At 37.0% G+C, this 16,820-nt stretch overlaps 1 protein-coding gene across 1 annotated transcript; it reads left to right on the top strand.

The window, feature by feature from the left end:
* Nucleotides 1-1,824: 1,824 nt before the first annotated feature.
* Nucleotides 1,825-13,404, top strand: LOC129216500 (glycine receptor subunit alpha-2-like). Its single transcript, XM_054850715.1, has 4 exons — nucleotides 1,825-1,939; nucleotides 5,936-6,120; nucleotides 12,549-12,710; nucleotides 13,111-13,404. The coding sequence occupies exons 1-4, from the start codon at nucleotides 1,864-1,866 to the stop codon at nucleotides 13,402-13,404; spliced, it is 717 nt and encodes a 238-aa protein (XP_054706690.1). The 5' UTR covers nucleotides 1,825-1,863.
* The last annotated feature ends 3,416 nt before the right edge of the window (nucleotides 13,405-16,820 follow it).

Raw genomic sequence — 16,820 nt, 5'->3', positions numbered from 1 at the left:
ATCATGGCGTAATCACTTTACCGCGCGATTGCAAAATATTTCGCCAAATAAATCAAAACAAAAGGGCTCGTCAAACGTTGCCAAAACAAGGTTGTTGATGTTTTAAATTAACAATTAAATTTCTAACCAAAATGGGGCTTTAAACGATACTTTAAATTCCGCTAAAATGAAAAATGATCCATCAAATAATTAAAATTGCAATCTAGAGTTAAGCCTTTAAAATCAAAAATAACCAGCTTTAAAATTTATAAAATCTTTAGATCTCAATTAAATGCAAAATTTTACAGGAGGAGCAAAAATGGCAGCAATAATTTCAACAATTGAGAAATATTTTCGCCAATTCTGCATATTTTACGATCTACGTTATGATTATCCCCCTGAACAATAAATTCCAGACAGATTTTGAGATGAGTCAGCAATTTTCCTAATTGTCGACAAATCTGAGGACGTCAAAGACCAAGAACTAATGTACTTTGGCCTTGCTGATAAATGGGAAAAACAGACGATTACTGCCTAAAATTGGCGATCGCACCAAGTCCCCAGCTATCGAAATATCTTCAAAACTTCTAATAAAGAGAAACCGCAAACCAGTGAACCGTAAAAGCAGGGGGGAAAAAGGAAATCATATAGTTCTACACGCTTTTGCATTTATAATCGTCTGAATTAGAACATAACCTTTGATTTAGCTTTTCAAAAAGTAATGATATCCCAACAAAACATAAATGTGAAAAAGAAGCCAAGTTCGGTCGAAATGAGGTTCGAGGTAGACGGTGTCCCCGACAAAAAATAGTTCAGATCTAAACCAGTTCCACATAGATGTTGGATTTTCCCATGTTCTTCAATTCATTTAGAAAACAATTTTTCACTTTCTTTGATAATGGATTTAAAACTTGGCAAGTTTGAAAAAAAAAAAAAAAAAAATAGCGATGACTAGAACTTGCCGCAAGTTTAAAATCCATTCTCAAAGAAAGTAAAAAATTGTTTTCTAAATGAATTGAAGATCATGGGAAAATCCAACATCTATGTGGAACTGCTATGGAACTTGGTAACAGTTTAGATCTGAACTATTTTTTGTCGGGGACACCGTCTACCTCGAACCTCATTTCGACCGAACTTGGCTTCTTTTTCACATTTATGTTTTGTTGGGATTTTCTTCACGCTATACATTTTAATAAAAGCATTGTTGCGGAAAGTTGAGATGAAGCACTGAATAATAATTTGAATGGAGGAAAGCCTTCGAAAAATAGGGATTTTATGTCGAAATCTAAGTGTTATAATTAATAGCTTTTAATTGATATCTCCGTTAATTATTATCAGAGGTATATGTTAAATAGCCAAACACGAACACGGGAAGATTACGAATCCATCGATACCTGGTTCGATGGTCAGTTCACTGTCGTTCGGGAGAAGAAGCTTAGACATACATAGGTACATACATAGATACATAGGTACATACGCTCAGTTTTTAATTATATAAGATAAGTGTAAGAGTGCAAATTGACCATAACTATATCTTTATTACCGCATCCTAATTACCATTTCTCTTTTCTTTATGGATATGCCCCGTATTACCTAATCTGGAAAATCACCAGTAATAGTATTTCTTCTTCATTTCCATTGCACTTTTAGAAACAAAAAACCCAACGAGTAGAATCCTATTCGTATCGCAATTCGTGGTTGCGAAAAACATAATTTGGATTCAAGACGTCAAAATTAAACTGAATGCTGGACGTTTATTTTATTTTATTTTTTTTATTTGTGAATTTTTTCCCCCTAGTGTCTTCTTCCGACTCGGTGGCCCGATTGAGGTGGGCCGGTGAAGCTAACAGCCCATATAAAGACACTGTAAATTCTATCGTGATCATGAGAGAAATAGAACCTTTGCAATTTTACCTATTACAGCCTGAGACATTCGAGCTTACAGAGGATTACGCAATAGGTATGGATTTGATGCTTTATTGTCGATAATTTTCATTAACTTTTACTTTTCATAACATTTGAGTCCCATAACACACTAACAGGAAGCGATTGTCGTGACTTTTCTAACGGTTTCTTATTTCATCGACAGTTAATTTTTAATTTAAAATCAAGTTACAAGTTTTACCAATAATTTAATTAAATCGAACAATAATTTAACTGCAGCTGCCATGTTGCTGTTAAGTTTCACCGTCGTAATTGTGCTTTTACAAACTAATACTTGAACTAATTTTGTGGTTAAAGGTTGAACCAATTTGGAAATAAGGAATAAATAATTTTTGAGCATTTGAGTTGAAAAGTAAATGTAAAAACAACAGTTCTATAAAAGCAAATTTGCAAAAATTCGTAGACACGTGTTTCATCGTTACAAGGAATCCTTTCTTCAACAGAGAAAGATGTGAGCTTTCACATATTTTGCTTTGTGAAGGGGGTCCTTCCATGTCGGAAAGCTAAATACACAATAACGATATAAAACGAATTAATTTTACGAAGGAGCGCTTTGAAGACTTTACTTTTTAAACATTAATTACTGATATTGTATTTGACTTAGTTTCCAACAAATTTTACCTTATTATAAAAAGAGACACCAGTCAGTTGTCTGTAATTGTGTGTAAAAATGTAATTTGAAGGTTTTGAGGGTTCTTCAGGCTAAAAAATAGGGAGTTTTCGCTTAAAATAAAGTAAACAAAAGTTACAAAATCGATTTTCTTAATAAATCGCATTGAAGTGCACACCCTAATGAGCTTGAAGAATTTTGTGCCAAATTTCATGACTGTAATGACGAGAAAACAGATGCGAGCCTCAGCGATCGAGAGCGTAAAACATTAAATAAAATCGGAACTAATGGTCATAAGTGGAGCAGAAATGTATCAGAAAAGAGAGCCAAAATATATAATGAAGTGTTTAAAGGAAAACCCATTAGTCTATATATAAAAAAGTCTTTCCCCTTCAAAAACGCAAAAACCCATAAAAATAAGCAAAAAAGAATCACGATGGAAACAGAAACTACGTACAAACAAAAAATCCATCTAAGGCTTAGTTCTCTTTAACCGTAAGGAAGTAAATGTTTCTTTAAACGCTAGTTACGGAAGATCTAATCATTTTGCAAAGTTTAAACTAAATTGATCTTATGTAAAAAATAATAATAAAAATTTAAAAAGAACTTGCGATTGGTATGCAACCGGTTCAAATCGTGTGAAACTCTTTTGCCCCCAAAGCAGTACACTTATTTGAAAATGTCTCTTAAAAATGGAATTGAAAATGAACAAAATACAATTGTTAACGAAATTGTTTTTTGTATAAATCTACAACACGGTACAAGTCGCCCGTGGATACTCAGAAGGGTACAAAGCTTACAGCGGAAGGCAGTGGTTAAATGCAGGCTGCAGGCAGACTAAAGGGAAAATGAATGGATGGAATCTAAAAGGGAAAACTAAGGGTTTCTTCCAGACCGCCAACATGAATTGATTGTCACGTGACAGTTCCTTTACTCCGGCGAAATTCATGTTTTGCATAGCTCGAGTTAAACATTACTAGGCTTGCGAGTTTTCTGAAATGGTCAAAAGGGACACGGAAATTCTCGCCCCCCCCCCCCCCTCTCCCCGACAGCGTGGAGAGTATTCAAAAGGATACACACCACTGGTTGGTTTTTAGTTTTTTAGAGGGTAGTTCATTCTCAATGCAATGAATAAACGGTTACTAAAGATGAGCCTGAACCAGAAGTAATACATAATACATGACGCAAGCAGATACATTTAAACGTTTTATTTCCTAGGTGTTAATATTTTGAAGCTACTTTAGTAGGAAGAAAAACTTTGAATGAGGAATGAAAATTTGAACAATATTTACATGTTCTTTGCGTTGGCTGGGACTTTTTTGGAGAGATTTTTTTGTTTTTAATCTTGCTGTAAAAATCCTGACAGGTTTCGGTATTAATTTTACAGGTCAATGTTACAAATCTGAACTTCAGAGCCAGACTAGCGAAAGTCACATAATCGCTACTTTACAGTAGATAGAAAAATATTTGTCTGACGCATAAAAGGATAGGCCGCTCGCTCTTTTAACGCTGATAAATAAATACAGAGATTTTTTTTTCGAATTACGTTTGCATGACTCTATGCTACATACAGGTAGTTATCAAAATAAGGAAACACTCTGTGACAAGAATGTTAGGAATCGCAAAACTGCAGTAAATATTCTGTTAATAAAGGTGCCTTCTGACTGTAATCACTCACACTGGTGAGTCCAGATGGTGATTGTGTTCTATGGTCACTTTTGCTGCTATTGTTCGCTTCTTAGACATTACAAACCGCTTCAATACCCATCGGTTTCATACTTTTTCCGCCCACTATTTTGCTTTGCCGAAATTGTCTTACCGCGCCATGTGTATGCTGCAAGACTTTCGATTCCGAGTCACAACTGACTACAACTGTATTTATGTCGAGGACTGCATACTAAGTGCCTTGCCTCCATTATTTTTTATACCGATAGATGGCAGCACCATCACCGGATCGAACAGTTAATGAGAATTTAGAACTAGACCAGGAGCTAATAGCTGCCTGGTGCTAGCACCCCCAGAGGTATCGTTTCACTTGGAGGACATTGAGACCACGAGCATATTTAACGTCGCCCAGTCCCCTTTAATGACGACGGTGGGTCTTCGACCCTCGAGGTTCGAACTCAGGACCCTCCGGCCCCGAATCCGACACTCTACCGATCGGGCTACCACGGCCCTGCAAGACTTCAGATGTTGTACCTCTAGAAACGTCCAAAAGTTGAGATGTTTCAGTTACACTAGCTCCAGTTAGACACGCTCTAACAATTCGGTCTCTTTTAAAATTTGAGAGGTCCGACATCTCACACGCTTGAAAAAAAAACCTTCCAGAACTTCAATAAGGTACTATATACTACCAGAATGTGTACATTGCTATTTATAATTTAAAAAAAAGAAGAAAAAAAAACAGATATAAAATTTAATTCTTTATTACTTACGAAGCACATTCAGAAACGTCACTTTAGTTCGCAGGTGTTTCTATTATTTTGATAACTACCTCGTACAATGCAGTTATCAACAGAAAATCTGAATTTTCGAACTTACGTCAGTCTGGCTCTGAGTGCAGAACTGAGTTATTATTCCTTCAGTTTTTATTTTTAGACTTTTTTAGACATCTGTAGTCAAATTTATCTTTTTCCCGGGACGTGAAGTAAACCGGCTGGGACACACCGGGATTTTGTCCGAAAACCGAGATTGTCCCGGTCAAACCGGGTCGTCTGGAAAGCCTAGTCATGTCATAACCAATGATTCCCAATGAATTGTCGCACCAAGGGAAGGCGAACACCTGTCACGTGACAGTAAAGGGATAATTATTCGTGGAGCCTTTCTCGTGATTCTAAAAGGGAATATTCTCTAGTGATGTACTTCCGCAAAGAGTTATACACGAAATCATTGCTACAGGTTTTTTCAGGTAGTGTGATTCTGCTCTGAAAATAAAGATTTTCGCAAGAAAGTTCCCCAGAAGCATTTATGATCAGGGAGCTTTTTTGGGCATAAATTTCCATTCACTTAAGGTTTAATGTGTTCGTTTCCACCATAGATGTAGTATGACTAAATACACAACTTCGTAGCAGTAACCACAGGCCGCATTGGAAGCACGAATCATGATTTAAACGAGCAAAATCGTAGCCTACTCAGGATGCAAATGCCACCACTGATCTCCAATGGATGCAAGGGTGACTGCTTCCTCGACAAAAGCTGCTTGCGAGCATGCGCTTTTCGGACGCTTGCCCGTCTATTCAGTTGCCCATTGGAACCGGTTTCACGTTCTGTATCTTGTTAATACTACATCTATGGTTTCCACAAAGAATTGCGTCGCACAGGAAAATGTGTTTTATTGAAGTTTGTTATCAAATTTTCAACTGCATTGTACAAACTCTTGAGTACTTATCCTTCTCATTCTAGGAAATTTTACAAGCCTGATAGCTAGCTTCACGTTGGTGCGACGCCTAACTGGTAGCATCGTGAACACATTTGCCCCTTCCACTGTCATAGTTGCTATGAGTTGGATCAGTTTCTGGCTGCACGTGGATGCAGTACCAGCGAGGGTTGCTCTCGGCGTGACATCACTGCTCACTTTGTGCACTCAGGTATGGGACTTTCAGCTTTATATTGATTAAAAGAGGGTTCTTTTGAATGAAAACAGACAGTAAATTCACGATTGAAGCTGTTGTAAAAACAGGAAAGTATACATGGTCCAAAAGTGGGCGTACCTACCTGTTATTTTCAACTGTATGCAAGTTGTGAGCGAAGGTTGGTTATACACAGTTACTTTTCAAGACTGAAGAGCCATAAACATGTGTAGAACACCATTCATATCGTAACACAGCTGAATTCTACACCACGTTCAAGTAGACGTTTTGCAGTAAAACATCTCCGAATCCGAGAAGCACCACAAAACATACACAAAAAAAAGAACTTTTAATTTATAGATATGAGAACTCATCGTTGATTGCAACATCTGCCACGTCGGAAAGATGTTTTTATGCTGAAGGAAAGAAGTATACTCGATGCTGTCAAATTTCTCTCATTTTTACTCTCTTTATATATGTACCCTACGAATGCGAAGTGTTCTTAAATTTAAGAAAAAAAACTTTTTTTTTTGAAAATAAATAACATAATTACTTAAATAATAATTTTTATATTTAAAAAATTCAAAACGTTATATGCTAAAGAGCTAAGAGAAAAAAAAGAAATTTATTAGCGTTTAATTTTATCTTCAGTGGACTGTATAATCTCCACACTTCAGGGTCCCCGTACTTACCACTGTTTGTGGTTTAACCAGTTGGATGGGACCCCTAAAGACAGCTCTGATTTTTTGATCCAGACCAGAAGCCGAGCCGTTCCTGGTCCAGCACCCCACATGTATCGTTTCACTTGGAGGACTTTGTGACCACGAGCATATTTAACGTCCCCCAGTCACCATTAATGATGACGATAATGGATCTTCGATCGGCTAGGATTAGAACCGGGACCCTCCGGGCACAAGTCCGGTGCCTTACCGATCATGCCACCACGGCTCCGTGTAATTTCCGTCGTTATCCAATATTTTTTTGACATGTTGCTGGTGGAGTTTCAATCCTCTGCTTCTTTCGAAGAGAAAATACTAGGTGCGCTCGCACATCGATATCGATCATCGTCATTTTTTGGATGTTTTTCCCCTTAACGAATGTTCTATGGATCGGAATAAATGAAAATCGGATGGTGTTATGTCTGGAGTGGTATGGGAGATGCGGTAAAACCTCTCAGTTTAGCTACCTTATTTTTTTCTTTGTTAGTCTTACTGCGACGTTGTTCTTTATTCATCTCTTATCACGGATGTTTAACCTATCCCAAATGCCCAACCTTTTAACCTTTCCAATTTCTTGAAGATGTCTGAGGACAGTTGACCAAGTATCCCGCGATTTTTTTCCCCCTAATCACACAGTTTGGGATTAGAAAATTTTCATCACCATTGGAAAATTTTCTAAACCAGCTTTGCACTTATTAGTTTTTAATTTATCTCTATACACATCAGAATTTTTCTTTGTTCAACCTTAACATTAACAACCTACCGAAAATCAAAAAGCATGTAATGTCGAAAATGCTTTTCAACTGATTGATTGTCCGCCATTTTACACCTGCATAGTAAAGACTTCTGAATTTAGCTGTTAAAAAAAAATTTTGAAAAAAAAATAGAACCGACTTCAAAATTGCTCTAAAAAGTGAAAAATAATTTTATTCTTTAAACACCATCGATAATACTTTTAAACATAATTTTTGAAGTTGGCGCAAAAACAAAAAGTAAAATCCATTGTAACCATGCTTCGTTCATATTGTTATCGAAAAATCATCCCAAGTTAGGAACGAAACATTTATATCGTTACTCAAATATGCAGTCATCAATGCGTAATGCATGTGGTAGTGAAGAAACTGGGCCTGATTTAATTTATAGTTGTAACTGAGTTATGGCTGTGAATGATTTTATCGATCGTTTTTTGCGCCAACTTCAAAAATTATGTTTAAAAGTATTATCGATGGTGTTTAAAGAATAAAATTATTTTTCACTTTTTAGAGCAATTTTGAAGTCGGTTCTATTTTTTTTTTTCAAAATTTTTTTATTTTATTCTTTTTAGTGTAAATGTATTTCAGAAATATTAAAAAGTTACTATAACGAAACTTTACCTTATTTTTTTCATAAAAATGTTCCATATTAAAAAAATAAAAACACGCCTTAAACTTTAAGCGATTGACAATAAAAATGTATCTTTGTTCCTCGCTGGAATTCATTTGTGTGTTAATTTAATTATAACCATTTAAATATTACGTTTTCCCTAACTAATTTACATTTCACAGCATAGTTGCTTTTTGTGCAATCCTGTATCTCCTTACTCAGCCCGAATCATCTGTTATTGGCATACTTGATAACGATAAAAATACAACTATAGTTGAAGTAAACCTAACCTAGTAGCATTGTGAAGGCTAAGCAGATCCAAATCACTGCATAAACCTCGCTTCCACGTTAGGTTTACCCCCACTATAAAGCAATGACACTGAAGAAACTTGATGCTTGCTTCAGAGAAGCCTCCATTCAAAATTATCACCACAATTACTATTAATATTATTGTTGTATGGCACCAAATTGTTGAAACAATGGGTTTTATGTTTAATCATTTAATAGGGAAATTGCATGAAATTTACTGTTTTTTGACCATAACTTTTTTTCTAACGAACAAATATGGTCAAACAAAGTAATGGGACCTAAGTTGAGCCATCCCCTATCCATTAAAAGAAGAATCATCAAAATCCGTCCACTAGGTGAGACGCTGTGAGTAGACAAACAAAAAAAAAAAAAAAACATACATACGGTATGAACTGATAACCGCCTCCTTTTTGAAGTCGGTTGAAAAATCAACGCCACGTGTATACAATGTTGCTTGATAAAACAAGTCTTAGTACATTCATGCTCTGCTCTGGACTGAAGCAAGTTTACCACACTAAAAATAATTCATTATTTTTTATTGTGTGGATACATACATCATTGTATTTTATTTATTTACCCAAATATTATAAAGAGGAAAGATTTTTTTGTTTGTTTGTTTGAATCGAATAGGCTCCAAAACTACTGAACTGATTTTAACCATGTTCTCGCTAATACACCCCTGTTTGTGAAAATTGCAACACCATGAAGGAAGTATCATAGTTGAATGAAATTTAATACACAGTTGAGTGGTAATGGTACAGATAAATGATTAAATTTTCAAACCAAACAAACAATAAAAAGAGATAGAAATTAGTCTTTTGTGTGGCCACCACGCACCTCAATAAGAACTGCTACACGACTCGGCGTGGAGTGAAACAAGGTTTGAATATCTGCCTGCTGAAAAGTATTCCATATTTTTTGTATACACAACCAAAGTTCGTCTGTCAAAGCAACAGGACGAGGATCACGAGCGAGACGCCGCCGAACGAAATCCCACATATGTTCATTCGGTGACATATTCGGGCGATATGCAGGCCAAGGAAGAAGCTGTATCTGCTGCGAATCAAGGTAGGATTTGACAGTCCTGGCGATATGTGAACGGGCATTATCCTGCTGGATAATGCCAATGGCCTCTGGCAATTCTTGCAGGAAAGGAATAGCTTGGAGCTGTAAAACTTCGTTTATGTATCGGGTGCTGTTCAAATTGCCAACAATTCGTAGCAATTGTGATCGTCCATGATATGTAATGACACCCCAGACCATAACTCCGGCTGTTCGTTCACTGTGGCGTTCGATAATGCACTACGGAATCTGCCGTTCACCGGCATAGCGCCTGACACAAATTCGGCCATCATGGTGCCACAAATTGAAGCGGGATTCGTCAGAAAAGACGACCTGCTGCCCATCAGCACGCCAGCTCCTATGCACATTGGCCCATTGTAGCCGCAGGCGTTGATGGTTTTGCGTGACAGGAATCCTGTATAAAGGAATCCTTGCGCGCAGCCCACGCTGCAGCAGACGTCTCCGAATTGATGAAGCACACAATGGAACACCTGTAGCTGTTGACCACTGTGCTGCCAATTGTCTAGAAGAAGCTGTGCCGTCCGCCAGCGCCATACCCCCAGGTGTCCGTTATCGCGAGCTGACGTCACATTTCCGGGTCCACTCCCGGATTTCCAAGCTGTCCGACCCTCGTCCGTCCACTGCTTCCAAACACGCATGATTGTGCTGCTGTTACGTTGCACACGAGCGGCTACTGCACGATAAGACAATCCAGCTTCACAAAGGTCGACGATTCAGCCTCGTTCAAACTCCGAAATTTGTTCAAATTTCGCTTTCTTTCGTCGAAGAGGCATAGTAAAAATTCAGTTAACGCTTCTCTAGCATATAACCACCGATAAACATTCACACCTCGCTACAACCGTCTATTTATATTCGGTTCGATCCGCCGTTCAGAGGGCGCTGCTCAGCATACGCATGCGCTACCGGTCTGCAATTCTAATCATTTGCATGTCCTGCAATTTTTAGCTCACTCGCGTATGTCCTTCGTGGTGTTGCAATTTTCACAAACAGGAGTGTAGAAAGCTACATTATCAGGAAGTAAAATAGGCAGTTATTTATTTCTAAAAAAACTGTGTCTAAAAAGGTTATTCTTTATGTGACTTTTAGCAGTTTTAGTACTTTTTATTCCACAGACGCCAAAACAATTGCGCCAGAAAAATATGTTTTGTACTAAAATGTAGGAAATTCAATTTTAAGTATGACAAAAAAAAAGTTTTTGCTAATTTTTGTATTTTTAATGAATTTTTGTATTTTTAATGAATTTATTTTGAATTTTTTCATAGGTTTAATTTTTTGCTTAACTCATCCAGCGAAAAGTATAAAGGCCTCTTTTCTAAAGTTTAATTATGTAATAGTAAAAATATTTCACCCTCTTCAGAAAAAAAGATGTTTTCAAAACACTCAATATTTTTTTTTTACACTATTTTTAATGCAGAGCACAGCACGACTTATCTAAGCACAGCCGAAGATTTGTGATCTTTAATTTACGATGACTTTGTCTAACTGCAGCCCTTGCTTTTTTTTTCTTCATTTAGGGATGTAATTCCTCCCCCCCCCCCCTGATGTATTGCTGTGTTTATAGTATATCTTACGTTGCACATTTGTGTGTGTTTAATTCAATAAAAGCAGTGAGTTTTTTAACCTTTTGCACACTACGTGCATTATAGAGCTTTTTTTTTTGTGCTATTTTAATTAGATAGTAAAATACGCTGTGCGTGATCTTTGTTTTTGTTAAGAACTGGCGGTTAAAATAAATGGAGATGGATAAGAAAACTTAGAGATAGATCGTATAGGTTATTAGATAGATAGATATTGAGAGCAGGGTTGCCAGACGTCCCGGATTTCAAGGGACAGTCCCGTATTTTGAAAAATTGTCCCGCGTCCCGGGGAACTTCCATACGGGACGGCTAAAGTCCCGTATTCTAGCTAATAACAATATTTTACAAAACGAGTTATCATTTTAATGGAAAAAAAATCAAGTAAAACAAAGAAATGTGAAATAAAGAGCAATAAGAAAATCACGTGGCAGCAAACGCAAAAATTATTTTCGCTTTAATTTGATTTTTTTAAAACTATTAGGAGCCGAATGGTTGCTTCCTCTTTGTTCATTGACTGTGAGAAATATATCTCTGCGCATGCGTCGTCAATCACAATGAAAAAGATTTTTATACTTTGATCGGCGATATTTTGTAAAGTTTAATGCTGTCGTAAGGATTGAATTTTTCAGATTTATCAAGAAGAGACATTCTACATCGGAAAGCACCCCTTAAAATTACCCAGTAATTGACCGCAACCTCAAAAATACCCCCCCCCCCCTTTTCACTTCTAGAAGCCTGTCCCGTATTTACTGTTCTTAAATCTGGCAACCCTGATTGAGAGTACAAAAATGTTTTTTGGAATTAATACTTATATACGTAGAAAAAAGTTGTTAACTAACATCCGAGGTAGATATGCATAGATCGCATAGATAAATACTCGTAGATAAATAAATATAGAGGTCGATAGGTAGATGGTCAGTAAGAGATAGATAGGTCCTTCATTTAAACTTCAGCGAGAGGTCAATCCCCCCCCCCCTATACACGATTTTGAAAATTTAATGCATTTACATAAACGTAATCGTGCTTTTTGTTACGTATTTTCGGACAAAATGTGCATTGAGAGTACACCTTATGCGCTTCCCCTCGCTTCTTCTTTGGAAAAATTCCAAACGTAGTTACTGGAGATATATCTAGAAAATATTTTATGCAAAATATTGGGGAATTAATACCACCGCCAAATTTATTTTAGCAGTCGCCGAAGTCGCCAATATTGGAGTGAAAAGATGAATGACAAATAAGCCAAACAGCTGCCGTAAGCGGCTGCCTGCATAAAAGAAAGGCAAATGGGGTAAAAAGGCGAACCAGCTGGTCGCCGCATGTGCCTAGTCCCATGTAAATATGTCACTTGTCGCTAGTAGTATTTCTATCACAAAAGTGAATACTTAACCTCCACTAGGCTCAACAGTACAAAACGGAGCTCCCACCAGTGAACTACATAATAGCGATGGATATTTGGCTGTTCATTTGTATAATCATGGTATTCTCAACCCTTCTTGAATTTGCTGTAGCTTATAATCTTCTACGAAGAAAATGCAAAGAATGTCGTGAAAAATTGTTGGTAAGTTCTCATACAAAATACGTGATGAATGCTAATGATCTCATGTATTGTCATGTACATTTGCAAATTCACTGCTCAATTTTTATTGCTTTGTTGCATAATTTTCTCTGGTTAGTGCAATCACGCGAGAGAAATGCACACTGTTTATGAATATTTGCGAATTCACTGCTTCATTTTTATTGCTTTGTTGCATAACTTTCACGGGTTTTTGCAATCACGCAAAAGGAATGTACATTGCTTTGTTTTCTGTATTTGGATCTGCTATTTCCAAATATTTCTAAAAGTATTTTTGTAGCTACTGCTTTGAATTGTCCACGGCAATGTAGCAAGAGTCGCGCAAAGTTTGTTCACATGTACTTGTAAACAATAATTTAAGTATAAAGATTGTCTTCTTTTCTAGATAAAGAAATCTGAAAAGCCAATGTCAAATACGCGGAATCATACAGATTTTAAGAAAATTAATTCGTGGATCAAAGGCGAAGACAATCAAATTAAATTCGTGAACATAAGAAAAAATTCTTTTTTTCGTGAAGAAACGAATAATGAGTGCACTAAATGTGCATCTTTTCAACAATCAGCACATCGTGTTGATAAATTGTGCAGAAGACTTTTTCCAGGATTTTTCTTAACGTTTGCAATTGTGTATTGGATTTATTATATGAGGATTCATCGAAATCAAATGTTATATCTTTAATGAAATAAAAGTGCAGTTAAAACAACTATTAGAGGCATAAACTTGTGGGACAACTTTCGATGAACATCATCATTCCTGACCAGTAGACAATTTTTGATCCAGAACAGACACAGAACAGAACCTGCTCTAGGCTCTAGTATTCCCAGATGGTTAGAGGTATTGATTCGTAATGGGAAGAGGATTTTGTGGCCATCACAGATTTTGCATACATCAGTCCATTAATGAATATGGTGGATCTTGGTTCCAGTTGGTATCTCAGAGTGAAGATGGGTAGAGACTGCATTCGCTGACTTGCTGCCCAACAAAATGATTATTTGATAAGTGTTTGCCATGCATGTTGCGAAAATTTTGGTAGCGGCCCAAAATTCGGCGTGCTCCGAAATCCAAAACTGCTGTTGATCCCGTTGCTGCCTGACTTCGAGCCCTATGCTGTACTTACTATTAATTATGCAGTAAAAATCAGATAAATGAACGTTAGGTTATTTCCCCTTCTTTTTCAAAAAAACATTGGCATTTAGATGTCTTTTAAGGCTGATGCCGATGGCTAAATTTCTGAACCATCGGTGCCGATGCATCGGTCAAGTCCTACAAATTGGATACCCCCCCCCACACACACACTCATTTTTGTCTTTTTATTTATTGTACAGTATTTACTTTTAAGGTGTTTTTTCATTGTCTCTGTACTTGTTTGATGAGTTGCCCAAAGCAGCACTAGCAATGAGTGATGCATCGCACCCATTGGTTTTTGGTGAGACTCATATACACATAATATACACTAAGGGGTACCCAAAATAATGCAATTATTTTGCAGCAGCAATTATATCTTCAATATTTTTTACAAAAGAATCTTAGCCCCTTCAAAGTACTCTACTACATTGCAACTAATGAATTTGTCTCACTGGTGCTTCCACTGCTCAAAACAATTTATGAAGTCATGTTTAGAAATTGCTGATAGTTATAATCTTTCCTTGACATCTTCAATGTCATTAAATTGGTATCATTTAATGCCCTTTTTCCATCGTGGAAATAAGAAAAAGTTGTATGAAACTAAGTTAAGTAAGGTAGCGGAGCATGTTGTTTTTAGCCAAAAACTGGATAACTGAGATGGCTGTGTGTGCAGATGCATTGTCGTGGTGGAAGAACCAGTCTCCTACCTGCCACAAATCAGGTCTTTTTTATTGAGTAGAAAGCAAAAGTTCACAGTTGCACTTGCTCAGTAAAATTCAGAGCTTTGGAGTTGATTATGACCATTTCGTTGCAGGTGGAAGTTTCTTAACCTAAAATAAAACCCCACCACCCTTTTCACCAACTCTAACTTGTCCAAACAAATTATACACCAGCAATACACAACAAATCTGCATCATTTTTGGTAGCTCATGTCTTAATAATTCCAATAATATCCAACTTCTCATCTATAAATTGTGCTTTTCAATTCTTCCATCTTGCTCCTAATGCTGCGAACATTCGCATAGAAAACTTTAAGCATTTATTTAATCTCCTGAGGTTTCTTTAACCACAATATGGTTGTTTCCTTCAGTCAAAAGTACCACTTAAGTCATTGAAATTGATAGAAGGGGGGGGGGGGGACTGGAGCCACAGGAAAAAAAAATTTGTTTTTCCCAAGAGTTATTTTTTATTCATTTTTTTTTAAGTCCAATTTTGGAAATAGGGCGTGGTCTTTATGATGTCAGAAGTGATGCACATTGGCGCACTTAGTGTTTACGCATTGTTTAAAATAAAAAGTTGCCATTAAACAATAACACAACAATCATAATGAGAATTTTGAATGAAGGCTTTTCTAAAGCAAACATGAAATTCATTAGTATTATTGTGCTATAATACTTTAATCTTTATCTAATGCCAAAATGTAGCACTCTGTACTGATGCCATCAGCGAATGGCATTTCATCACTTGTAATGTCATGAGCAGAAGCGTAAAAAATAAAATTGAATCTGAGCACTGACTAAAATATTTTTTTAATACTAAACTTTGTCAAATTATTTTTTAAATGGATAAAACCTGTGTTTTTAAGCATGTTCATTCAGAATAAAAATACTTTTAAATTTTCGGAAACAACCCAATTGTTAAAATTACTGTTATTCGACACCCAGTGGCATAGCTAGGGTGGGGCGGTCCGCCCGGGCGGCATACTTTTGGGGGTGGCGATTCAGGGCCTTTGATGTGGGGAAAAAAATAAGGGAATCATACTTAAAATCTATTAATGAAGGCAATGAAAAAAAAGTAAAATCTGTGACCTACTTCCCCCAATTAATTCTAATTTGAATTCCGAAGCTTTGAATTTAAATTATGTTTTTCGCAATCACGAGTTGCGACAAAACACTAATGATTAGAGTTATTGTTTCTAGAAACGGCTCCCCCCCCAAGCATGTCCCTCCCCCTGGGTGGTTTCGTGTGTATAGTTGTGTGTGTAGGCTTACGTGTGTGCGTGTAGGCGTGTGTATGTGTGTAAAGGCGTGCGCACGTAGGGGAGTGTATATGAGCATGCGTGTGTAGGACATGGACGCCACCGCCCAGCAAAAGTGGATTCCGGTGGACAGTGCTCAGGACCAGCCGCGCCGCCGCCGGTGGACAGTGGTGCTGCAGGCCTGGTCCAAGCTGAAAAAGGAACCGGAACATCAAGGACTGTCAAATGAAAGCAATAAGCAATCCTGATTGCTCAAAAATCCTTCGAAATGTAAGATTTTGGTATGACTACAACTGAGTCAGTGAGAAGCAAAGGAATGTATGTGCCAAAATTAAAATTTTCGAAGTACCCAGTACAAACGGTAGGTGATACTCTTGCCTGTCCAAGGGCTAGTAGCCCTGGTAGGTGCTGCTGTACAGCATGGTTTAGAAAATTATGTCAATGAAAGCTTTTCTAGGGTCTGAACTTTAAACACATTCTTCTTGAAAAAGTCCACTTACCCTCCTTTGCTTCTCACTACTTCAGCTGTGCTCATCAGAGTTCAAAATTTCCGTAGTATTTAAGTAAGTATTTCCGTAATGAGTAAAAGTATTTCCGTAGTGAGCCCTTAAACCTTCCTCATTCCCTTACCTAACGTCTTTTAAGAAATAGACTAAATGGTTTTTTCAAAACTTAAATTTCGGAAAATATTCTAGACCCCCCCCCCCCCTCCTAACGTCACCAAAGGCTAAAACTGACTTCAGTTTTGTAGAAGATTCAGGAGAGAACCCTCCTTTGAACGTTGCTATTAATGTTTGACGTAAATTTACGGGATTTCTGATGTAAATTTTGAGGTGTCACGGGTCCATTCAGCTGTGAACATGTAGCATATGGAATATCTTAAACATAAGATAAAATTCTTTTCATTTACAACTTAAAATATAAATGCCGTGCAAGCTGCTACCGGCAGGTATGCAAGTGGGAGACAGAAAATGTAAATAAGCGACTCGCT

The sequence above is a fragment of the Uloborus diversus genome, chromosome 2 (genome assembly GCF_026930045.1).
Source record: "Uloborus diversus isolate 005 chromosome 2, Udiv.v.3.1, whole genome shotgun sequence".
In the NCBI taxonomy this organism is placed as follows: Eukaryota; Metazoa; Arthropoda; class Arachnida; order Araneae; family Uloboridae; genus Uloborus; species Uloborus diversus.
The sequence above is the reverse complement of the archived record's forward strand: the minus strand, read 5'-3'. Positions and strand labels throughout refer to the sequence as shown.